Below are 26,721 nucleotides of genomic sequence, written 5' to 3'. Positions count from 1 at the left end.
AATGCAAATACTGAACTTATGCGTTACAGTTCTCCCTCGCTATATCGCGGTTCACCTTTCGCAGATTTTTATTTTATTTTATAAATACAGCACATTGTGTTCTGCGTCCTGATTGTTTGACAATGATCTACAGCCAATCTCGTGCCATGTTTCCTGTACAGTAAAGAATGCATTCAGCTTGTCAAATTTACATAAATCTTAGATCACCAGCAGTGTGACTAAGTGCAGTACTGTATGTTTATAAGCCTTCTTCCCAACAAACACAACAATGTTGATGAAATGTTGCCACCTGCGTATTCCTTTGGTTTCCGTCTATAATACTGGACTTATTTTTCTACAAAGGTTTGAACTTTGAGAGTTTAAACAAGAGAGAAAAGTGTGAAAATGTTCGTGCCTGTCTGAGAAAAGTGTATAAAGTGTGTAGGGAGGGGTTTACAGCCTTAAAACATTATAATAATTGTAAAAAATAAAGTTGGCTACTTCGCAGATTTCACCTATCGTGGGTTATTCTTAAAACATAACCCCGGTGATGAATGAGGGACCGCTGTATATGCTTTAAATAATCATTAAGATGCTGCTATACTTTTCTGCACTACCAGGCGAGCACAGGAAACATTTGTGGCACCTTCACATTAATATGAAGGCTGTGAAGCGACTCACTGTGAGTGACACAAAGTGTTTGTCAAAACTGCAGCAGAACCACCACAAACACATTTAACTCATTCAAAGCTCAGAGCCGGAAGCTTCAGGATCAAAGCAGCTAAATGATGGGCATGTCCTGTGACCTGGTGAAGTTGTTAACAAGCTGGAGAAATGATGAAAATAACCGACATTTGTGTTGTTATATAAACCTGCTGCACCTGCTCTGGCAAGGTTAAAAAAAAAAAAAAAGCAGCCATGCACAAATTCATATTCATGAAATTATTGGGGAAATTGTAAAGTTTAGTAATTTGTTTAATTATAAAAATGATATTATGCAGTGAAGAAGATTGTTTTTTGTTTATATACAGTCAATTCATTTAGTTTGGACAAAGGTCAGCGTGTGTTGCCCTTGAGCATGAGTAACTCTGGGTTAGTCAATACACCCTCCTGTACCCCTCGCTGTCAGCTGCACTGGGTGTACTTCCTGCTGAATACCTACATAATTGGTGGCCCACAGAGCTTTAAGTTTCAGGTAGCGTTGGAGGCGGTTCCCCAGATTCGACTCAAACTCATTGGCCAGGTCTGACATGCGTTTAAACTCCGGGTCCGTCAGCAGAGGGCGCACCGACTCCAAGTACTGATAACAGCAAACATTCAGGCAGCGTTAATCTGATTCTTGAACACAAGATGATAAGGATAAGGATGGGGAGAGAAAACAAACTTCAGGTGTATGTTCACGCTCACCCTGCTCACGGTGTCTTGGATGGCTGGAACGGGGAGGTGAGGTAGAGACGACTGATAGCTGTACAGCAAAGGCTTCCTGCTTGACAGCAACCTCACCAGAGGCTGAAAGAAACAGAGGTCAAAGAGGGGAGACAGTTTTAGACTGTCATTACAGACAGCGTGCTTTCAATAAGAAAATGTAATCTTATCCCTAAAAGAGATTTTCTACCTTTTACAACAAAAACCCTCAGTCTTTGAATATTAGAGAGGGCTGGGTGCGATCTTTATCACAGGAGGAGGTTTAATGACAATGAAAATAAAGTTTCTTTAAAGTAAAGCTCCCTTTCAAAGTTCTCTTCCAGCTAGGAGGCAGATACTGCTCCGATCCAAGACTGAAAAACTGGAGCTGTTTATTTAATCATCATGATTTTCAAAACCAGACTCCATGGACCAATCCTCCAAGATCAGATGAACATTCCTACTTCCAAGCAAAACTCACGCTTAAGCGAGTATTAAGTGTTGCTGTAAATCATCACCAGCAGTAGTTGAATTTTTTCTCCCAGTCAGGGCTCTGCAGGCTTGACAGTGTGTGCTGCCATCTACTGTAGATAACAGACGAGCTCAGAAGCTCGAACAAGCCCCACTTAAAAGGAATTAAACTACAAGAATGAGGCAAAGCAAACAATCCAGTGAGACTGTTACTCTTTCAAATCAGAGAAACATGTTTAAAACAGCTTTACATCATTTCATGTTTGCAGCATTTTTGGACGTGTTATGTGCTTGAAAAGAAAAAACCCACACAACACTATAACATGGAACCATTCAGCCTAAAAATAATCAATGTGCTTTTGGTTCATGTTATCCAACATAAATATTACACAGTCCAGGAAAATATTAATGCAATAACTCCTCGAGTCCAACACACGCACACAGCAGCCTCTGGAGGAAGCTGTGGGACCGAGCAGGAACGTGGCTTACCACCCAGACTTTGGTGGTGTTAGACATCCGGCCGTGCTTTTCAAACATCCACTGGTGGTAGGACAGCAGCAGTTTGAGGCAGAACCTGAGGGCGAGGATGAGGGAGAGCCACAGCAGAGTGCTGAAGACCAGCGCTGACACCATAGTCTGGCCCTGGGCACTGAGGGACATGTGGAGACTGCACAGAGGGAGTGAGATCGCTTTAATGATGCGAGCAGCTACAAGGAAACTTTTTCAATAGACAATAAATAATACAATCTGCAGGAAACTGGGAGGAACAGTCTTGATAAATGACCTTTTTAAGAGATGTCCCGTTGCTCTGTTTGTTACTTTAACAGAGCAGTGGGACATCTCCCATATCTGATAAAATAACTAAAAAAGACAATTTTTGTAATTTTGCCTCTACACACCACCATGGTAATTTACAGCCATATTTATCGGCAACACTCAGAGTCCAGCCCAGAGAGGCTCAGATATAACCAGACAACTGCCTGGTAATCAGTTTCAAATGTGAGGTAATAAGCAGTATTATCTGATTACAGCTACACTAAACACCGATCGGAAGTATTTTTATCTACAGCTAAGAACTGATGCAAAAATAGACTTCAGTGTTAGTGACCAAGACAGCAGCTTTTAGATTCCAGTGGCTCCAAAAACTGCTGCCTTTGACAGGTTAACACAAAATTATAGAATAAATAAATAAATCCGTTCTTGATAAATGCAGTTCTCCCCGAATAATCTGTTACTTTAGCAAAACTGAGAAAGTGTGCATTTCACTCACATAGCTCATGTTTAATCTTACCGTGAGGCTTCTGACAGTATAAAAATACAACAGCAACACCTAGCGGGCCACTGAGGAAGTGAACTGTGCATAGTATTAAAAACAATAAGATGTTAGGATATTAGATGTTATGATATTAGATTGCATTTAAAAAGTAATAAACTCATAATGAAGGCAACAAGCACGGGCAGTTCAGTTTTTTTCTGTAGTCTAGTACTGCACTAGTACAGCTTGGTAATCAGGAAAGTGAGTTTTGACTCTCCTGAGAAACCTCGGTTCCTAGCGTTCAGGTGGATGTAACTGAGACACGCCACCTACCTATCAGCTGTTGGCGAAGACACTTGCTGACGGCAGCGGTCGTCCCCAGCAGGACAGTGCACCCCACCACACCACAAAACTAGTCAGGAACATGACAAACGGTCCGAGATGTTGGCCCGGTCTCCAAACTCCCCAGATCCCAATCCGAGCCAGGATGTTTGAAAAACAAGCCCAATCACGGAGGCCCAACCCTACAACCCCAGGAACCCAATGTCTCCATCCCCCTGGAGTCCCACGTCCATGCCCCGACGGGCCAGAGCAGTGTTGGCACCATGAGAGGGGACCTACATACAGTGGGGCAAAAAAGTATTTAGTCAGCCACCGATTGTGCAAGTTCCCCCACTTAAAATAATGACAGAGGTCAGTAATTTGCACCAGAGGTACACTTCAACTGTGAGAGACAGAATGTGGAAAAAAAATCCATGAATCCACATGGTAGGATTTGTAAAGAATTTATTCGTAAATCAGGGTGGAAAATAAGTATTTGGTCACCTCAAACAAGGAAAATCTCTGGCTCTCACAGACCTGTAACGTCTTCTGTAAGAAGCTTTTCTGTCCCCCACTCGTTACCTGTATGAATGGCACCTGTTTGAACTCATCATCTGTATAAAAGACACCTTTCCACAGCCTCAAACAGTCAGACTGCAAACTCCGCCATGGCCAAGACCAAAGAGCTTTCGAAGGACACCAGGAAAAGTATTGTAGACCTGCACCAGACTGGGAAGAGTGAATCTACAATAGGCAAGCAGCTTGGTGTGAAAAAATCAACTGTGGGAGCAATCATCAGAAAATGGAAGACATACAAGACCACTGATAATCTCCCTCGATCTGGGGCTCCACGCAAGATCTCATCCCGTGGGGTCAAAATGATCATGAGAACGGTGAGCAAAGATCCCAGAACCACACGGGGGGACCTGGTGAATGACCTGCAGAGAGCTGGGACCAAAGTAACAAAGGTCACCATCAGTAACACACTACAACGGCAGGGAATCAAATCCCGCAGTGCCAGACGTGTTCCGCTGCTGAAGCCAGTGCATGTCCAGGCCCGTCTGAAGTTTGCCAGAGAGCACATGGATGATACAGCAGAGGATTGGGAGAATGTCATGTGGTCAGATGAAACCAAAGTAGAACTTTTTGGTATAAACTCAACTCGTCGTGTTTGGAGGAAGAAGAATACTGAGTTGCATCCCAAGAACACCATACCTACTGTGAAGCATGGGGGTGGAAACATCATGCTATGGGGCTGTTTTTCTGCCAAGGGGACAGGACGACTGATCCGTGTTAAGGACAGAATGAATGGGGCCATGTATCGTGAGATTTTGAGCCAAAACCTCCTTCCATCAGTGAGAACTTTGAAGATGAAACGAGGCTGGGTCTTTCAACATGACAATGATCCAAAACACACCGCCCGGGCAACAAAGGAGTGGCTCCGTAAGAAGCATTTGAAAGTCCTGGAGTGGCCTAGCCAGTCTCCAGACCTCAACCCCATAGAAAATCTGTGGCGGGAGTTGAAAGTCCGTGTTGCTCGGCGACAGCCCCAAAACATCACTGCTCTCGAGAAGATCTGCATGGAGGAATGGGCCAAAATACCAGCTACTGTGTGTGCAAACCTGGTAAAGACCTATAGTAAACGTTTGACCTCTGTTATTGCCAACAAAGGTTATGTTACAAAGTATTGAGTTGTATTTTTGTTATTGACCAAATACTTATTTTCCACCCTGATTTACGAATAAATTCTTTACAAATCCTACCATGTGGATTCATGGATTTTTTTTTCACATTCTGTCTCTCACAGTTGAAGTGTACCTCTGGTGCAAATTACTGACCTCTGTCATCATTTTAGGTGGGGGAACTTGCACAATCGGTGGCTGACTAAATACTTTTTTGCCCCACTGTAATATTAGACAGGTGGATTTAATGTGGTGGATGATGAATGTGTGCACTGGTGATTGAGACATGTGATCACCCTTACACTCATGTTGGTTTCAGTTCATTCATGTCACATGTTCAGCTACAGTCATTATAATGAATGTCACTGTTCGCTTTCACCATGCCCTCTATCCTGCCAGTTATATTCATCTGTTTATTAACCTTGCTGTCTGAAATGACTCAGAACATCATGAAGGCAACAGGTGCAGTCAGTGAATCAGTGATGCTTTATGCAAGAATATAAAGCTACAGTTAGTAGTCAGGCTGGTAGGAAGTAGAGGAAAGTTCAGGTTTAAGCACCACACCCACAATCCTCTGTACTGACTCATCTTGTTAACATGCTGAAAAACCTGCTATATATGTATACACAACTCCAGCCCTCCTCACTGTAAGGCCTTAGAGTGCTGCTGCACCTTTAAGAAGGAAAAACTCACACACTTGGAAACACTTCAACTGGACACATAATTCCAGTCCTAGTTATCACAGCAGTTATTGTCATATGGTCCCCATGAGATGTTTTTAATAAAATGTTTCAGGTTTCTGAGTCGCGGCAGCATCACCATTAGCAGCAACACAGCACAGGGACATGAGTGAAACTGTGGGCAAATACAGTGTGCAGAAATAAAAGCTACTAAGCAACATAAAAACATGAGCAAGAGCAAAACTTCCAGAACAACATGGCATCAAAGACATAACAACTGAACTGAGGAGGTAAGGAAGATGCTGGGCTTAAAATAAGCATCACATTATAGTTTCTTGACACTTGATTTGTCTGCAGAACTCTGAGAGAAGTTTGATCAATCATGGGCCTTTCTCGCTTGCTCGCCAAAAGCTCCTTGGGGAAGATACAGAGCTGCTCTCGAGGCGTTCTTCACAATGAATGATTGACAGAACAGCTCTTAGATGTAGAAAAAGAACAAAAAAGTGCTGTGTGAATGGGTGAATGAGCTGTATGAAGTGTTTTACTCGAGTATAGAGTAAAAGTCTATTTGCAACTGTTAAGTCAGATAAAGTACCCATGAACCATTTTACATTTTCACCACTTCATGTATCCACCAATCATGGTAGCTTCATCATTCTCTGCTGCACGCACACACATACATACACTTCGTCCCTGTCGTCACCCACAGCAGACGAGATAAGAGCAGAGTTTACCCTGATAAAGCTAAATTATGATTCCATGTGCTCACCTATTTTTGCACCTTCAGATTTGTTACTTTGATTAAAACAAAACCCAACAACGACACAATTATGGTCTAATTTGTCTACTTTGCATTATCAAATCATTTTGCCCATTTAAAGAACTTTGCCACTGACATTGCCGTTGTGTACCTTAGCGGCAGGTGCTGCTGTATCTTGGTGATGAGCCCCATGCTGGGATCCGACTGCATGTACATGGTGGCCAGGATTCCTATGGCAACGAAGAGCCAGGATGACGGGCTGGCGGGGTACACTCCTTTAATCAGACTGTTCTGTTAGCAGAGAAAAAGAAACAGGCATTGGGATTATTCAGCGGTGGCTCTGAAACAAAGTGCAGGTCAGACCTTCAGAGGTGAAAAACCATCTTCCATTAGCAGCTTTAATAAGGAACGCATTACAGATGTGAATATGATCCAGCACACCTGGTTTCACAGCTGTGTCGTTTCAGATCATTTTTATAAACTTTGCTCTAAAGCCAAACATGACACTGATGTGTTTCTTAATGTTCTAATCATGAGTGGGGAAACATTTATGGGTTTCAACTGTGTTTGGCCTCATTTGATTTCATACACTCACCAACAAACACTGAAGGTTACAAAGAGATTGTTACTGAACATAATGACTTCCCACAAGTGGTGATGCAAATATTAACAGCTGTCACCCAGAAGGGAAAACATCATACCAGGGTTACCCAGGTAGACCACGTAATACTGCCATGTGCAGTCAGCCCCATCCTGGACACGAATGACCCGCCTACTTCTCACAAAGGTAACAACAAGTAGAGAGTGCTGATTTGGCGGAAACACTAAAATTTAGTCAACGTTCAACTGCATACAGACTTCTGATGTGTGGCAGTATAAAACCACGTGACCACACGTGTATGGAACTCCAAAGTGTTCAAAATTAAATAAATAAATAGGTCAAGATGAAATAAATAACTATGTGAATAAATAAGACACAGATATGTAATGTGAGAATGATATTGTGAAATAATGGAACACATTTAGAAAAAAATGCTCATTATTGTGAAACATATTACATTCTGCTATATAAATTTTCTTATTATTGTGAAATATTATTTCATGGTCATTATTTTTCACAATAACAGAGATTATTCCTGAGGCATTTTATTTATTTCCAGCCGTTTATATTCCAAAATGACCTTTTTTCAAAGTCAGTCTTTATTTCAAAATCCCGTTTTTCCCGATGGTCTATTTATTTCATAATGCGACTTTTCAGCAGAATGACTTTGTCTGTCAATCAAGAAAGACAGGGCGGAGCCAGTTGTGTGATTGGTTGCTCCTTTACTCAGACGTAAGTAATAGCACATGAATTGTCGATTTAGGTTTAATGGTGCAATGCGTCTCCTATTCAGCTGGCGGCAGTATGCAGCTCAAAATAAACTTAAGGCACCGACAAATGCAAAACACTGGGCGCGAATAACGTTACAGGTGTATCAATTCTTGTGAAGGGCATGGCTGCAGGAAACAAGTCCGTTTCTGAGTTACTCAGAGAACTTGCTAACCGCTTAGATTGAACGTCTTCACCTCAGTCTGCGTATTGCAGCAGTGTACTGGAGATGAAGTGGTCCCTGGTCCAAGTTCTCATCACAACCGCACAGGGTTAACGTTAGCAAATGCTAACGCTATCACAGCTAGCTCCACTCCACGAAACGCTGTTCAGGGTAAGTAACGATATGTTATTATTGCTTGGTTAGTCTGTCTGTCTGGCAAAAATGAGCTTTTTAATCAGTTTAGTCACAGATTTTTTTTAATACTGTTTTTTATCATAGCAAAGAATTCTATAAATTAGGTAAGAGAAAATAATTGTCTTCTGGGTTAATGTCTGTATTACTATTTACATTGTTGTAGGTAATAGTTATTCATGACTGTTTTAAAGTGGCTTATCTTCTGTGCTAATATGGAAGACAAGTAATCTATGTGAAAGAAAAGAAAGCAATTTTAGTTCAACGTAGTGATTTTGTAAGTGGGTATAATTTGAAAATGCTTTTACTAGTACAGAGGATGTTCTTTAAATATTTAACATTTAAAGTGTGTGTCACTTTACAGACTCCAACTTCAGTTTTGGTTTGGTCTCACCGTTGTAGGTCATAACACAAACAAGTCGTCAAGTCAAGCAGCTGAGGAAAGGGCTTAAGGAAACCATGGTATGGCCGCTTCTGACAGAAAGATCAGACATCATTCCTCCTTTCTTACCAAGGGAATCAGAGACTGCTCCCTGTTGTGAGGTAAGGTCAGGTCACATCTTTTAACATCTGAATAGTAAAGCTATTTGGTTAATTTATGAAGGATGAACATTAATTGTTGACACAAAACACCAATATACTGTTTTGTATGCGTGGGTTAGTTGAACAGCTGGGTTACATTTAATAAAAATACACCTAATGTTGCTGATGCTCTTAAGACTACAAGATAAGTAAAGCTATAAAATGACTGTGGCCTGCCACAGAAGATGAAGATGAGGAAGAAGAGGAATGCTCTCGAGGATAAATGCAGAGTGGCAGGTTACCTTCGGTCCTTCATTGAAAATGGTAAGTCTGCTGCGATAGGTATTTTGCCATTGGTTTTCTCTGATTATACTTTGGTAAATTACATACAGTCCAGTGATCTTGGGTCATTAACAAAGTACACTATAGTAGAGCTGGGCGATATGAGATTTTTTCATATCACGATATTTATTTTTATTTATTTTTTTATAAAAAGGACAAGAGCGGTGAGGTCTATCGCAATAGTTTAATTTTTCTATTGAGAAAAAGTTATTTCGCAATACATATCGTTATCGTTCTATCGCCCAGCTCTACGCTATAGTATAATTTTGTTTTGTTATTTGCTCCATGCAATACATAAGAGTGGTGGCATTATCAGTTGCACTAGAATTGTATGTAGACTACTTTTAGCTTTGTTAACATAAAAATATCTATAAAAGCTACAACAGCAATTTGAGTGGGGCAAAAATGTCTGGTGCCCTGTATGTAAGTGGTCATCTTTATGGTATTTCTCCATAAAAGATTCAAAATAATGAATATAGGATGTCATTATAGTTTAAAACAATCTTCTGTTGCAGCATCTTGTGCACAACAAAAAGCCCTCATCAAGTTTTGGACAGGATGGGAAGTCTTGCCGAGAAATGACTGTGGAAGTGGTCAACAGCAATCTTCCAAAGTCTTCCACCGGTTTTGAAGTACTACGTCTTCCTGCACACTACTGTACCTATGAGTCATTTCTAATGGACATTCAGGTGTGTCTCAACTCTACTGACTCAGGTTTTGGTCTGGTTTACGATTGATTCCATAACCACATGGTAAAATTAGACCATTTCTTCTTTCTTGCATCACATTACTGTACTCGGTGTTCAAAGAAACGGACAATCTAGTGAGTTCTAGTTCTTTTTAATACACTTGACAGTGAAAAATACAGAGTACAGGTGTGCATTTATGGCTTTTTTAATATAAACTGATGAAGAGTTCAGATATCAAAATCAGTTGTTCACTGTACATTATAAATTACACAATATGTTTTGTTTATACTCGCTACTGATACAAAAAAAATTTCTAGAAAAAATTATTTGAATTAAGATGTTACACTACTCTACTGTGTTCATTGTATTAAATCTGCTCAGAGTTGACATGTACTGTATATCCAACCAAGAAATGAATATCATTAAAGTGACAGCTGTATAAAACAAATCCTGTTTTATAGCCACTCACTGTTTTGTTGAAAATGAAATTGGTTATGCTGTTTTGAGTCAGTATTAGCTACAAAGCTGTAGAAATTAAAAAAAAAAAAAAAAATCCTCCTGACATAGAAACTGATTAAATGTAATAATGTCTTTCTACAAGTGATTTTGAAGTATTGGTAGCACAGCAGGGTCTTGTTCATTCAGTGCATCTGGGAGCTGAATCTCAGGAATGGTGATCTCATTTGATGGGCAGCGATTATGTTGTCCTGTCCAGTCCACACCATAATCCTCATCAACCTGAAAGAGCATGCACATGTTTTAAATCTAAACTGAAGAGGTGTTTCCTGCAGCTGTTCCTAGATGGACTTATTGAGTCTGCCAGGGCCTATGTGAGTTGCTTAGGCATTGGCTACCAACTAATTATTCATTCACCCATTCTAGGTCAGGATTGGTTCTCTTCAGGTATAACAAATTTAACTTTGTTTAAAGTATTGCCATCTATACCTGACAGGTGGGATAAAAGAGAATGGCTTGGGAGGCGCACAGCAAATCTCAAAGTTTTCCAATTAATGCTGAAAGAACCAAGGATGTAAATGTATTCTTGTTTTAGCTTTACCGAAGACACCAGAGAAAGTATATCTATAATGCTGCTGAAATAGACAAAACCATTTCAATAAACTCGCTATTTAACATCAACCTTGTTATGCGTTATCAGAGAACAATCAACTGCAAACAGCAATGAAACATTCAACTATGTACTATTTAAAGCACTAATGACCCTGTTGTCTAACAAGATGTGATAAGTAGACTGTGGAAAGCTGGTGGGTCTACTCTCTGTGTAAAAGGTTCCTACAGGCTCCACTGACCCCAGTCTCCGAGTTAACACACTAACAGCTAACACTGCTAAACGTGTCTCAACGCCGAGATGGCGCCGATAGCTTTAGCCGTAGCTGCCCCACTTAGTTTAGACAGTAACAAAAAAAAGTAAGCGATAATAATTCATTGTCAAACGTCATAATTAAGGTCAACACCTAAACAATGCTGTGTACAGAATCACACAGGTGCTCAATTACAGCATAAACTTACCTTAGACCATCCTCCGTCATTTTCCTCCTAATTGTGCTCGGAGACACAGAAAATGTATCGGCAATTACCCCGACGGTTATCCCGGACAGCACTAAAGTCCTGAGTGCTGCACTGGGATTTCTAGACGTGGACGGCCAACATTTGAAGACTGTTCTTCCTCGGCGTATTCCAAACGAACACGGTGCTGAATTGATCTTAAACCTTTGACAATGCTGTCATCGATGCGAACATCTTGAAGAGCAATTATCATCCCAAGCATTTCAGAAACATCTAAACGACTCAAAACAGTATCTACAGGTAAATGATCCCTCTCTATCTGATTTGCTTAAATGAGCAGAACTGGCTGAAGTTCACACCAGTCCGCCATCCTCCGTGACTTTTGACCTAGCACGCTGTTGCTAGCTGCAGTAGCCGTCCGCGGAGCCGGTATCCAGGAAAACTAGTCGATGGTAAACGATAAGCCAATAGGTGCAAAGGTCCAGCCCACTTACATTGATTGACAGACAAAGTCATTCTGCTGAAAAGTCGCATTATGAAATAAATAGACCATCGGGAAAAACGGGATTTTGAAATAAAGACTGACTTTGAAAAAAGGTCATTTTGGACTAAAAACGGCTGGAAATAAATAAAATGCCTCAGGAATAATCTCTGTTATTGTGAAAAATAATGACCATGAAATAATATTTCACAATAATAAGTAAATTTATATAGCAGAATGCAATATATTTCACAATAATGAGCATTTTTTTCTAAATGTGTTCCATTATTTCACAATATCATTCTCACATTACATATCTGTGTCTTATTTATTCACATAGTTATTTATTTCATCTTGACCTATTTATTTATTTAATTTTGAACACTTTGGAGTTCCATACACGTGAAGCACGTCAGTGATTGTGAAATAATAGTAATCCTCTTGCAGCTGAAATGTTAACAAATCTTATATTGACAAAAAAAAAAAGTAACAATGAAGGCATTCCCTTCCTGATTAATGGTATTCCAAGTATACCACGATAACTGTCAGTGAAAAGTAATAATTTTGAAAAACAGACATTATGACAGGACAATTAACAACATTTAACCTGTTTGTTTGCATTACTGATGAAGCTCAACACACACAGGCCTTCTCTGGATTTTGGTTGCTGAACAAAAGCTTAAAACTGAATCAGTCGATATCATTACAGCGGTGGTGCTGCCAGCAGGGAAGCTGCAAACTCTGCAACATCAAACCCAACATGGTTGAAGGGCGTTTCTCCCGTTTCTGCTTTCCTTTTCGTTTTCATTTATTGGCTGATATAAACGCCAATACCAATATATCTGCAAATAGCTAACATTGATAGATGTTTTGGCCCAGCTGATAAATCCATCAGGCACAAATCAGTAGAGATATTACAACAAAAAGTCCAAAGTCTAGGTTTTATTTTCATTTCAGTTAACTAAAATATTTTTCTCTTATTAATGCTTACAGATACAGACAGGTTTCACAGCAGCATCAAAGCACATCCTGCAGGTGTTTCAGGAGCATGAGTCCATAGTGAGACTGCAGGTGCACTGTAGTGTTTAAAGCTGAAACCCTTTATCAAGCAGGAAGAAACATTTCGCCTGATATGAGACTTTCTTTAAAGCACTTTGTTACCTCAGCTCCTGCACAGCTGATTTTAGAGATGGACAGATCCGATATTACGTATCGGTATTGGTCTGATACTGACGTAAATCACTGGATCGGATATCGGAGAGAAATAAAAAATTAATCCGATCCATTAAATATCAAAAAAGCACCTCACAAAACTTTCGACACGGCGTAACTCAGCTCGTAGCACATCGGAGCAGTGTGCTCACGTGATAGAGCGGCTGTGGCATGCAAGACCTGTTGTCTGGTTGAGTATTTGTAGCCTCGCTACCAACCCGGCATTTCATCTCCGAGGAAGTGATCCCAGAGAGAAGTAAAGCAAGTGTGTAAGTTCATCTCTGAATGTTTGTAAAGCATTCCCGCGCTAAGCTTAACAAACGATATATGGAGCGACTGCCTCTTCTTGCTGCTACTTCAATCATGAAACTGATCAATGATCAGCTGATCAGCTTTTTTGTCACGAGTCCGTCTCTCTTGTTTGTTTTTGGCCCACTTTGCACCAGAAAGAGGAAACCAGCGGCTGAACAACAGCAGCAGGTTTAAGCTTGATAAGCTGTTGTTAGAATGTATTTAATATTAATTTCTACACCAGGATCTTTTTCTACGTAGCTGACGCTGGTAACTGTGCAGGGGCGGATCTAGCAAAGTTTAGCCAGGGGGGCTGATAGGGCATTAACAGGGAAAAGGGGGCACAAAGACATACTTTTCTTTCTTATTCTCATTTAAAATGTCGAGCTTTTAATAAATAATTATCTGAATCTTACAACCAAAGTTTTAATCTGATGTGAAATGTATAGAAGTCCATTACTGTATATAGTAACTGTTAAGTCTAAGGCTACGTTCACAGTGCAGGCGAAAGCGCATCAAATCTGATTTTTTTGACCCTATGTGACCGTGGCTCAGGGGTTTGGGAATCGCATCTGTAACCGGAAGGTCGCGGTTCGATCCCCGGGCTCTCTGTCCTGGTCGTTGTGTCCTTGGGCAAGATACTTTACCCTAGAGTCTGCCCCAGGGCAGCTGTGGCTACAACTGTAGCTGCCTCCACCAGTGTGTGAATGTTAGAGTGAATGAATAGTGGCATTGTAAAGCGCTTTGGGTGCCTTGAAAAGCGTTATATAAATGCAATCCATTATTATTATTATTCATATCCGATCATGCTATGACAGTGTGAACGGCGCAAATCCGATATTTTCAAATCCGATCTGGGTCACTTTCGTATGTGGTACTGAATCCGATACATATCCGATGTTTTAGAAAGCGACGATTTGAACGGTCAAGTCGCATTAAATCCATTTTTTACGTCACTGACACAAGACTGAAGCCAATTATCAGCGCTGGAGAAGACATCGTGAACGCTTCCTGGCCATCCCGTGTAGATGTCAGTGAAACTGTTGGGAAGACAACGTAAACATTTTATTTGTACTGTATAATCTGCAGATTCTGACAGAAATCTGCAGCTATCCTTTGAAGCAGCGCTCCTCTAAAACAGCAATAAGGGTCATTATTAGGTTATTTACATTATTATGTAAATAACAAAATAACTTAAAGCAAAAATTGGGAAACGTAAAGTCCGAAGTCTTTATATTAAGGCCATCAGTCAAACAATATAGTTTGTTCTGGGTCTAAACAGAGCGCGTTGTGTGTGACATCTTCTTTTGCGCATGCGGCCGCTTTGAGCATTCACACTAGAGCGCGTTTGCTGTCGCATTTTATTTGTAGTGTGAACGAGCAGACAAAAAAAAATCGGATTTGATCAAAAAATCGGAATTGAACATCAAGACCTGCAGTGTGAACGTAGCCTCATATACCCTAGTAAGCTATAGTACTTTTTCCTTTGGGAACCATCTGTGCAGTCTGCAATTCTGTTGAAGAAAGATGTTGACTCCACCGTAATTGTCGGGCTATAAGCCGCTACTTTTTGCACAAGCTTTGAACCCTGCGGCTTTTAGTCAGGTGCGGCTTTTCTATGGATTGTCCATGATTTTTGTCATATCGTAAGATTTGTTCCGCTGTTGTACAGCACTACGTTGCCTGGCGGAAGGGCATGTGATCAGACACACAGTATCGGGGTTCAAGAGTGGTGTGTTGGTCACATGTCCATCCGCCAGGAAACATAGTGCCATACGAAGTAGCGCGAAAAACAAACTTCAAAGTAGCGCTACGCGTTCAGCGGGAGACGTGGATGACGAGCGGCGATAAACTTGCGAAAAGCAAGTTATGCTCAACTCCACCGGTGGATTCTGACAGCGTGGAAAAGTGTGAAAACATCCACGATCACCAACGGATTTCGAAGGGCTGGACTGCTGCATGATGGAGAGGAGGACACCGCCACGGCCCTTCAGAGGGTGTTTGACTCTGACAACGAGGATTTCTTTGGTTTTGAAAGTGACAACGAAGGAGAGAAGCGGAGAGTGGATGACGAAGCCATCCTGAGCCTGTTCGTTTCCGACACTGGAGGAGAGGACTTTGGTGGTTTTAGTGCGCAGGAAGAAGAGAAAGATGGTGGTGAAGGACTGACTTTTCTTCTTGTTGAAGCCGTGTCACTGCACCTGAGCCTAAAAGGTAGTCTGAATCTATTTTTCTGGTGTGCTGTAGGTTACTGTTATGTACTACATTTGTTACTCATTTATGAAGCACAGTACATGTTTCGTACTTGTAATTACCGCTACTTGTACATATACCTAAAAAGTTATGCAAATATGTACCCATAACTTGTTTTTCAAAATATTAATAAAAGTGATTTCTCCAAACAGCCGTCTCTTTCTTGACAATTCGCTTTGTGCATATTCTCTTACATATGATAAGTCAACATTGAAACACCTGCGGCTTTTAGTCAGGTGCGGCTAATGTATGTACAAAACAGGATTTTCCCCTGATTTTAGCTTGTGCGGCTAATATTCAGGTGCGCTTCGTAGTCCGGGAAATACGGTACTTAATTATTCTTGAAAAATAATTTATTTTTTTGCATTTTTTTTTAACTGCATCAAATTAAAGTTGATTACGTTGATTAAGCATCATGAGGTGGGGGTGGGGGTGGTTCCCTGTTTTTTTTTGTTTTGCTGGGAGTTTGCAACCCTATTAGTTAGGTTGCTTACTCTTTAAAATACCAGAATAGGGAGGATGGAGCAGGTTTAAGTTTATTAGATTGATCAGTGATGAACTATGAAATATTTTGGGTGCAGTGTATTTTTTGCATACAGGTATAACAGAATAGCTTAAGTGTTTTTTTTAAACTTCAGTTTGAACTTATACAAAATGCAGCAAGATGTTTTAAAAAAAACTGTTTTATTGATTAAAAAACACTATATCGGATTCAGATCGGGATCGGCCGGTATCCAAATTTATGATATCGGTATCGAACATAAAAAAGTGGTATCGTGCCATCTCTAGGTGATTTAACCACGATCACAGTGACAGCATGTGCCTATGGAGCGCCAGGACTGCCATAATGAATTAATTAAATACACCATTAAATAATTAATTAAATGTGGCAATAATTAATTAAAATTGGAATTAATTCATTAAATAAATAGTTATGACACATGTAATTAATTAATTAATTATTGACACATTTAATTAATTATTTAATGATATATTTATTTATTTCATTTTGGCAGTCCTGGCGCCTGGCTCTCATCATGAAATAATTTTATCTGTCAGCCTCACCCATCAAACTCAGGGGGCGGGGTTAACGCTGATCGAGTCAAAACCATTGCTTTGGCCTGGTGGCCATTGTTTCTAGCACACAACAACCGGCATGTGGAAGCTAACAGAACTGAGCTTTGAAAAACCCTGTTTGTGTGTTACCAAATACCGTTTTAATATTTTTTTAGCCGAGAATGTAGTGGTTTAATCTTCATGTGTCTGGTCGGTTTGTCAAGATACAGCCTCTTTGCAAAAGTGCTTCGATGATTTCGGAGATGTCGTCCCAGTCTCACGGCAAAGCGTGGGATAGACCCGCTCGCCTCGCAAGCAATCCCACCGACAAAGCGCAGGCCCCGGTACACAGCTGTAGTAACCCCCGCTGACTTCTTTTACTGAGGTTATATTTATCGCTGTTTTATTTCCTGATGTTCTTATGTGTCCTACGTGTTTCAGTCGCCAATTCTGAATTATAACTAACATTAAAAACATGTTTAAGGAGGAGAGAGAGCAAATAAATCTGTTTAACATCTGATCTTTGGGTTTTTGTTCAGTAATCAGCGTGACCTGTGTATAAACACATAAAAGAGATAACGTTGGTGTTTCCGTCATGTAGTAACTGCTGGCTTTAACTGTACAAAGGTTGTTCGACACTATGAAACACATACAGACTTCATGATGTTCGGCTAATATTTTTATTGTGAATATTAATCATGCTGACCTCGCTCTGTACACCACGCAGCGAGGTCAGCATATCCACGATATCCTCAGCTCCATGAGTTAACACAAAGTTTCCCAGCTGACTATCTAACTGCCAACTATTCCAGAGACGTGAAAATATACAGCATAAAGAAAAGTGTAAGAGACTCAGCAGCAGATTAGAATAACAGTTATACATTTAATAAATCACCAAATGAATCCAAGAAACGAGCAAACCTGTTCCGACAGTTTGAGTTTGTATTCCCTCAGCTGCAGACTCGCTGCTGTTTAAATGTTTGAAAAGGAAGATTAGATATAAAAAACGTCAAACATAGACTCAGTCTGCCTTCACATTTGATATGAGGCCAGCACGTATAGTGGCTGTGTCCTGTTTTAAGATCATACATGTAAAATTGTTGTCTGACCTCCGTCGATCCAGCCGCTCAGAGTCCGTGGTTACCATGGTTACTGCATAAGCAGCTATAATGTTAACAGCTGGCACTGAGGAAACCTCCCGGCAGCATGGGTGTTTATGTTTTTCATTGCAAAAGAACCGTCTGAATGGTCAACTGAAGTTAACTTGGATAAATTATAGTTAAGGAGTATCACAGATAACGCCTACGTGAGCTGTGCGACTGTTCACCACTACACTGAAATCAGCAGGCTATTACTGAAATACACGTGCTATATCATAAACTATGATATAAATAGGGAGGTCCTATTAACATGTTTAGTTTTACAGGACACCTTCCTGCCTTTAGTCTCCTTCATGAGCGGTATTAGTTTTCTTCTAACATCCAGAAGTCTGCACCATGTGTTTCATAGTTTGTAACAAGCCTTTGACAGGTAAACATAACATGACCGAAAAAGCAAAAAAAAAAAAAAAAAAAAAAAAAAAGCAAAAAAAAAAAAAAGAGAGAGAGAGAGTATTGACGTAAGAAGAGAAAATGCTCTCAATTATGGAGACAGGCAAATGGTTCATTTATGTTTGATGTGTGGTTCACATTTGTGTGGCTGTTAATAAAGTCAGTGCGCTCTAGGGGGCGTATGCGTTCATCAAAATGGCCGAAGGCTGATGTGTGTTTATTCCTCCCTAAATATCGTCGGTGAAGTTCGCCATGCACGTCAGATTTTCCTGCGCATTTTTATACCTCTGCCAACAGAGAGAGAGAAAAAAAATCACATTCTAACAGACAGCTGGTGCTTAGAATACAGTTGAATAACTATTAAAAAACAGATGATATTTAGATGATAGTTCAGTCTAACACATGTGCCAGTGAACCATTAAACGTCTGTGAAACTATGCAGTTATGAAACGTAACTTTAACCTCAGCCAAACCGATTTGCTCAGTTGTAAATAAAACAGCGAAGTAAACGTGACCCGACAGACAGAACCTGAGTGAATGAAGTCCAGCGTTTAACCACTGAGAGCTAAAACTCAGCTGAGGTTTCAAAGCTGTGTGCCGGTGATTGGACATCAGCCGCTGATAAAGCTGTTCGCCTATAAAGTGCTCTGTAAGGAAACGAGCTCCAGCAGCTCTGCGCTCGGGGAAAACACTATATTTACTTATCTTGTGCAGAAAAATGCGCTGACATTGCGTTATATCGAGCACCGGCTGCCCAGTTAAACTGTGACTATCACCAGGTAACTAGGCGTGTTTCTTGAATTAGCAGCAGGTGTTAAACAGCTGACAGATGAGGAGGAGGATGCATGCAGGTAAACTGAGGGTCTGTTGAGCTGATCGCTGGTTTCGTGAGAAAAATGTCAGCTCGTTCTTTATGTTACAGAAGCACAGAGACACAAGACCAGGCGGAAAGAGACGATCGTTCGGTGAAAATGAGAATCTGCGAATGCAACATGTGGAACACGGAGAGTGGAATATGTAAACAAACCGGTTAACGTAACCCCCTGGGTGCACTCTGCATGCTAACTGTTAGCAGAGCTAGTGAAATCTCTGAAAACATCTGAGCACTTTTGCAAACATGTTCTATGTTGACAACCTGACCAGACATACGGCGCGACATTCGCGGCTAAAACACTGTTAAAAGTGTAGCTGGTGACAGAAAAACGGGGTATTTTAAAACTACACCACCACCATTGCTGCCTGTGATTTGATCTGCATTCTGGGATACCTGGCTGCCCCAAGTCTACACAAGCAATCGATTATCTAGGATCGACCTGTTTTGACTTACTTTGCACGGCAACCAATCAAATGTTAGAGAAGCTGCATGGGCAGCGTTAACCCCGCCTCCTGAGTTTGATGGGTGAGGCTGACAGATAAAATTATTTCATGATGAGAGCCAGGCGCCAGGACTGCCAAAATGAAATAAATAAATATATCATTAAATAATTAATTAAATGTGTCAATAATTAATTAAATGTGTCAATAATTAATTAATTACATGTGTCATAACTATTTATTTAATTAATTAATTCCAATTTTAATTAACTATTGCCACATTTAATTAATTATTTAATGGTGTATTTAATTAATTCATTATGGCAGTCCTGGCGTTCTATATGTGCCACCCATTCCACCTGGAGTCTCCTCCAAGCATTAAACATTTATGGGATTCTCATACCTTTGTCCCCCCCCCCACTAGTACAATTTTGCATTTTGAACATTCTAATGAAATAAATGCTTTAAATGAACAGTAAACAACTTTTTTTTAAAAAATAAATCGTACACAGCCTGATTAGTCTGGGGTTGTGATGCTCACCCTCACGCGGCTGACTCGCTTCTTCCAGGATCGTACTCCAGACAGGTAGATCTGGTTCAGCGCCTGGTAGGACAGCTGCAGATCGATGCCCTCTGGTGTTATGGTGAACTGGAATGCCACTGCCTGGTGGGCCTCTGCCATTTCTATGGAAACACAAGCACAAATGTGAACACCAAGAGGAAGCGGTGTTTTGTTTACTTCTTATCTGATCCAAAACTAAACTCGATCTCTGCAGCCAGGAAACCATCATGACTTTGACTGTGATTGTGGAGAAGAATTTCATAACCTGTAAATTTTTGGCTTGCTTTATGAATGAACAGCCAATTTGATAAGCCTCAACGTAGCTCTCTGCACGATATTGTTACACTAATTTAATGAATCATTGGAATGTCGTTGTCTCACGGCAGCCCCATGCACACAGAGTACATGCTGCTTGCTGTTTGACTAAACCTGCAGTTGCACAGTCTGTTTCAACACTGAACTGTGTAAACAGCAGCCACCACGCCGACACGTCTCATCCTCAGTGAGCTCCACGCAACACATTTAATAACTTCAGTGGCATTTCTGGAACAAGCTAGATTTTGGCTTGTATAATTGCATATAACTCATCCTTTTTCCTATCAGACTTAAATTTCTGACCAGGATTTGGCAAGTCTGAGCAAATACCATCGTGCCTTCAGCAGCAGACAGACAGACCAGGTTTAACAGGAGGAACACGAGTCTGACAGGCAGTTTCACTGGAGGACTGACTAAATACTCTGAGTCACCGCTGCTCCTTGTTAGCGGAACATTGAATGACATCACTGGTTTCTCTGATGTTTTTTTGGAGTAAGGGTTCCGTTGAGGGGCAGGAGAAGAGCCTAGAGGGGCCACATGCAGACTAACAAAGTTTCAAGTAAAAGATGGTGATCCAACACCCATGAAGTTACAGAAAGCAGGCAACACACAATCTTTGAAGTCACGTTGCAGGGAGCGTGTTTGTGTTATTGCTTCCTCTTCTCGCTGCGCAGCCAAGCAACTGATTGCCACACATTTCTCACTTCCAACAACTATTTCTCTGCTGGTGTGTGTGAACGTGGGAGGGGTGGATGTGGACAAGCAGACACTGTCTCACAATGAACGCAGTTGCTGAAACTTTGCCCGAGGACACAGAACTGTTGTGTTCTCGGGAGGACGGATGAATGATCTGGATTCCTCCATAACCATAACTTGTGAACCCAAACAAGGTTTAACTGCCTTGTTTAAAAGCCCCACAGTGCTGGATTTCATTAGTACAGAGGTTCAGTCTTGCTTAAATAATAACTTGTGAGAAAAAAATAAATATTGGTAGGTGCTTTAATCTTCAACTGACAATATTTTGTATGTGTATTTGCTGACTAACTTAATAACTTGTCCGATATCGGTTTGTAGCAGCTAGTGTTGGGCGATATGGAAAAAATATTTATCACGATATGAATTATTTTATATCACGATAACGATATATATCACAATATACCACCTGACCTGTGGTCATATGGAAAGTATGCAGTCTGTAAACAGCGAGCGCAGAGGGTGGAGTCATTGTTAATGAAATGGATGGTTATGCTCATGTAGGACTGCGCATCTCTGCTCGTCCATAGGTCAGTCGTCAAAGCATAATGCACAACACTGCAAACATCCTTCTCTTCTTTGGCCCGGCATGCGTCATATAAGCGAGGCAACTCGACTTTACTGAAGTGCTTATGACCGGGCATAACGTACCTCAGATCAAGGACTTTGACGAGGTCATGAAAGCTGTCCTTCTCAACTACATAAACAGGGGCCATGAATTTACAAATGTAATGCGAGACGGCTCCTGTGGTTTGTTTATGGCGCTTGGACGTTTTCTCATAAGAGCCTTGTGTGAAAGACTGCTATATCTTCGGCTGGCTATAGTTTTTCTTTTCCCAACTTGCTGCAAAAAAACAGCATGTGCATCAAAATAAACGATTTTCAACAGTGTAATTTGAGTTCTAAGCATCCCAGAAATGATACAGAAACGCATAAAGTCAAATATAACTTTTAAAAACACCAGTATAGGCTTATAAGGCCCTGAAGGTAAAAAAACCAAACAAACAAAAAACTACATTTTCCGCGAAAATGACGTCACTTCCGGTTCCGGGCAGGTAATGGCGGACATGCGATAGTTCGCGCTGACCAACAACAACACTTCCAACATAGGAAGTGTTATGAAAAGTTGTTCGGCAAAGCGTGTTTCTGGAATATTATGTTTTTGTTGCTGCAAGTGCTTTTTATGCAATTTTTGCAAAGCTATATGTGGAAGGAAACCGTGACCGAGGACAAGCTGGTAGCATAAGATTTAAATGGTCTGTATTTGTATAGCGCTTTTCTAGTCCCTAAGGACCCCAAAGCACTTTACACATTCAGTCATCCACACATTCACACACTGGTGATGGCAGCTACATTGTAGCCACAGCCACCCTGGGGCGCACTGACAGAGGCGAGGCTGCCGGACACTGGCGCCACCGGGCCCTCTGACCACCACCAGTAGGCAACGGGTGAAGAGTATTGCCCAAGGACACAACGACCGAGACTGTCCAAGCCGGGGCTCGAACCGGCAACCTTCCAATTACAAGGCGAACTCCACAATCGCCCCAAGATGTAAGTACAACTCCTCCGGTTTCATATGCAAAAAAAATTATTGCCCTAGCTTACATGGTTCCAGTTATACAGGGATTTAAAAATAATTAGGCAAAACGGAGCGTGCCCACTCCGACCGGTTAATGACATATTTTATGTAATAATTTATAAAATTAGGTTAGAAACGATAGAAGACAAATGGCACGATAGACACTTTTCTATCGTCCACACGATATATATCGTCATATCGCCCAGCTCTAAATGGTAAATGGTAATGGTAAATGGCCTGTATTTATATAGCGCTTTACTAGTCCCTAAGGACCCCAAAGCGCTTTACATATCCAGTCATCCACCCATTCACACACACATTCGCACACTGGTGATGGCAAGCTACATTGTAACCACAGCCACCCTGGGGCGCACTGACAGAGGCGAGGCTGCCGGACACTGGCGCCACCGGGCCCTCTGACCACCACCAGTAGGCAACGGGTGAAGTGTCTTGCCCAAGGACACAACGACCGAGACTGTCCAAGCCAGGGCTCGAACCGGCAACCTTCCGATTACAAGGCGAACTCCTAACTCTTGAGCCAGCTCTAGTAGCAGCTCAGCAGTTCTGGGTCTTCTTTAGTCACCATTTGTCTTTCATGATACTTCAAATGTGAAAAGTCTGGACCGCAAGCCATTCAGCAGCCGGACTAATTTACTAAAATGCCATGCTGTTGTAATAAGTGCAGTGCGTGGTTTAGAAATGTTTTGCTGAAATATGCCAGGCTTTCCCTGTAAATTATGTCATTTGGATGGAAGCAGATGTGCAAGCTGCAAATCACAAATTTTTTTTTTGTGAGCATTCATTTTGTCAGTTCAAACATTTGATGCATTTTCTCTGTTCAACTCCAAATAAAATATGGGTGCATGAAATTTGCAAATCTTTGCAGTCTGTTTTCATTTACATTTTACCCAGGGCACCAACTGTTTTATAACCTTGCACTGTTTTTGTAGTTACACTGTTAAACTGCTTTACTGTCAAGCAGTTACACACTTCACTTGGAATTTCCAGGAAAAACATCACTTGGGATGCTTTTGTGCTTATATTTGACTTATGCTGTGTCACTATAATGCTGCTGCCGGCAACTTGTGGCAATATATTTATACTCTAAACTAGAGATGGACCGATCCGATATTACGTATCGGTCCGAAACTAGCGTAAATCACTGGATCGGATATTGGAGAGAAACAAAAAAATGTAATCCGATCCATTAAATATCAAAAAAGCACCTCACAAAACTTGCGACACAGCATAACTCGGCTCATAACCGTAGCACGTCGGACCAGTGAAAAGGGAAAAGGGGGCACAAAGACATACTTTTCTTTCTTATTCTCATTTAAAATGTCGAGCTTTTAATAAATAATTATCTGAATCTTACACCCAAAGTTTTAATCTGATGTAAAATGTATAGAAGTCCATTACTGTATATAGTAACTATTAGGTCTAATATACCCTAGTAAGCTATAGTACTTTTTCCTTTGGGAGGGAACCATCTGTGCAGTCTGCAGTTCTGTTGAAGAAAGATGTTGAATCTATTTAATATTTATTGAAAAATAATTTATTTCTGTGCTTTTTTTTTTTTTTTTTTTTTTTTTTTTTTTTACACACACTGCATCAAATTACAGTTGATTACGTCAATTAAGCATCATGAGGTGGAGGGTGGGTGGTTCCCTATTTTATTTTTATTTTTTTTGCTGGGAGTTTTAAAGCCCTATTAGTTAGGTTGCTTACTCTTTAAAATACCAGAATAGGGAGGATGGAGCAGGTTTAAGTTTATTAGGTTGATCAGTTTTGCTGAACTATGAAATATTTTGGCTGCAGTGTATTTTTTTTTTAAACATACAGGTATAAAAGAATAGCTTTAGTGGGGGGGTTTTAAACTTGAGTATGAACTTATACAAAAAGCAGCAAGATATTAAAAAAAACTGTTTTATTGATTAAAAAACACTATATTGGATTCATATCGGTATCGGCAGATATCCGAATTTATGATATCGGTATCGGCAGATATCCGAATTTATGATATCGGTATCGGACATAAAAAAGTGGTATCGTGCCATCTATACTCTAAACGAGGTAGTCTGTCATCAGTGAAAGCCACGACAGATGTTTTCCACCACTTATGTTTAAACTAAACAACTACACTTCTCCCCCCACCTATGTAACCAGAAACAGGTGAAACGGACACTTGACCTTTCACTGGCTTTGCACACTTCGACTAGCTACAAGCCATTGCACCTTTTCTAAATGACCTCTGTAAATTCCTATAGGATTCCAGTCCTGTGTGAATGAGACGTCGACAGATGTTTTTTTCTTTCTATCGGGTTTGTTTTTCTTTACTCGAAGAGTTTAAATTATTGGTGGAGACAATTCAATAATCGCTGGATATTAGTGGGGACATGTCCCTTCCGTCCATGCCAAATCTACGCCCTTGTGTTCTAGTAGCGTTAGTAAAACTACGAAATGGACTGTCTTGCTGAAGCATCTGAACAACGTAGACAAGCTGGTTTTTCCTGCCGTTGGCGCGCGTGCACACGAGGAGGCGCGCGTGCACACGAAAGCATTAACATACACTACCTTAATGTAACGTATAGCCAGTAGGAAAGCTGTTTCTAGCTTTTTAACACGGAAGTTAAACTAGCACACACCAAACACGGGTGCTTTAAACAGTGGTTTTAAACTCTTACCAGTCTACTTAACTACTATCTTAATTATCTTGCCCACCGATCTTTCAGACTGAGAGTTAGATGCCATAATTAGCTTCGTCAAACTTTGTTTTGGAATGTCTTGCATATTCTTGTTTGTATGTTTCTATATTTACACCCGCCCATGGCACAAGGTCAAGTCCAATGAGTCAGTTCTGTTTGGTGTAAGGGCTTGTCCCAACTCACCAAATCAATACAAGGGAATAATGATAGCAGATTTGAGTATCGGGGAACTTTCCCACCACCAACCCGTCCTGGATACGGCTAAGCTCCTTCCATTCTTGGTAAAGAAAATGCCAACAGTGCAGCCATCCTGCTCACTCGCAATCACTTTGTTTTGTAGTCGCTTCTAAGTGTGGAGCGTGAGCTACCAAACAAAAACAGCTGCCACTAAAACCCCACACCGAGATCACTTGTGTGAACTACACCGTGTTAGTTAGCATATATATATACTGCAAGTGCACATTACTCCCATTTCACTTCAACTTCACAGTGGTCCATTCATGCTCGACACCAGCTTCCACCCCGCGAGATTCACAAAAGCCAAGAGCGCGGAAAATGTCCAGAATAGTTTAAACTGAGAAGTTAGATTTTTCTTTTAAGGTCGCAGTTCAAACAGTGGTCTTCAAAGTTAATCTAAACGTACCTCTGCAGTTTCTCCGTGTGAAGTTTAATACGCAGACGCTGGTACGAACCGCACCTCTTCCAGCAACAGAGTGCACGCCACAGATTGAAAACCCCCAACCGCTCCGCCGTCTGACAGAGATCGTCTCTATGTACAAAGATGCTGCACTCTCACACGCTCATGGGCCTTAATGTGTACGCATAATGGACATATGGCAAATAACATGAAATTGACACAAAGTTATAAAAATACATAGAAATGAAGTGTGTGTGTGTGTGTGTGGGGGGGGGGGGGGGTATTTATGTCACTTTGACATAAATACATCAAAGGCAAATGTATTTATGTCAGAGTGAGACGTCTTTGCTGTAAATTTCTCCTCAAAAAACTACTGTCAGTGTAGGAAAACCCGCCCACTTGTGATTATAATACGCTCCTTTTTCTCATTAATTATAGCTTCTGAATTACATGAACGGGACCCTGGTAAGCAACATCTAGAAAACAAAAAGAAAAGAGTGCGAGACAGTCTTAGTTTGCCTTTATTTTATTTTTATTTTATTTTATTTTATCCCTCTACTGCATGACTTTTTGATTTTGGGGAAAAAAATTATTTCTCCCTATTTTGGGGGAGCTTTAGGGTCCCTAATAATATATCAATCATAAATTTGACACCCAGCC

The 26,721-nt window shown here is 40.8% G+C and overlaps 1 protein-coding gene and 1 long non-coding RNA gene across 2 annotated transcripts in view; one reads left to right on the top strand and one right to left on the bottom strand.

Annotated features, from left to right (window-relative positions):
* Window positions 1-26,146, bottom strand: part of cpt1a2b (carnitine palmitoyltransferase 1A2b) — a 65,017-nt gene extending 38,871 nt beyond the window's left edge. The window contains exons 1-6 of the mRNA XM_026166078.2: window positions 26,068-26,146; window positions 20,052-20,194; window positions 6,704-6,843; window positions 2,344-2,521; window positions 1,387-1,488; window positions 1,142-1,279 (exon numbers count right to left, since the gene is read on the bottom strand). Coding sequence (XP_026021863.2) covers window positions 1,142-1,279; window positions 1,387-1,488; window positions 2,344-2,521; window positions 6,704-6,843; window positions 20,052-20,192 — 699 coding nt within the window. The 5' untranslated portion in view covers window positions 20,193-20,194; window positions 26,068-26,146. The remainder of the gene's footprint in view (window positions 1-1,141; window positions 1,280-1,386; window positions 1,489-2,343; window positions 2,522-6,703; window positions 6,844-20,051; window positions 20,195-26,067) is intronic.
* Window positions 8,053-10,277, top strand: LOC145428620 (uncharacterized). Its single transcript, XR_013908922.1, has 4 exons — window positions 8,053-8,255; window positions 8,641-8,819; window positions 9,041-9,122; window positions 9,656-10,277. It is a non-coding gene; the product is annotated as an uncharacterized LOC145428620 (long non-coding RNA).
* Window positions 26,147-26,721: the final 575 nt, after the last annotated feature.

The sequence above is a fragment of the Astatotilapia calliptera genome, chromosome 4, assembly GCF_964374335.1.
Source record: "Astatotilapia calliptera chromosome 4, fAstCal68.1, whole genome shotgun sequence".
Classification (NCBI taxonomy): Eukaryota; Metazoa; Chordata; class Actinopteri; order Cichliformes; family Cichlidae; genus Astatotilapia; species Astatotilapia calliptera.
Note: the sequence above shows the minus strand (reverse complement) of the source record. Positions and strands in the feature narration are given on the sequence as shown.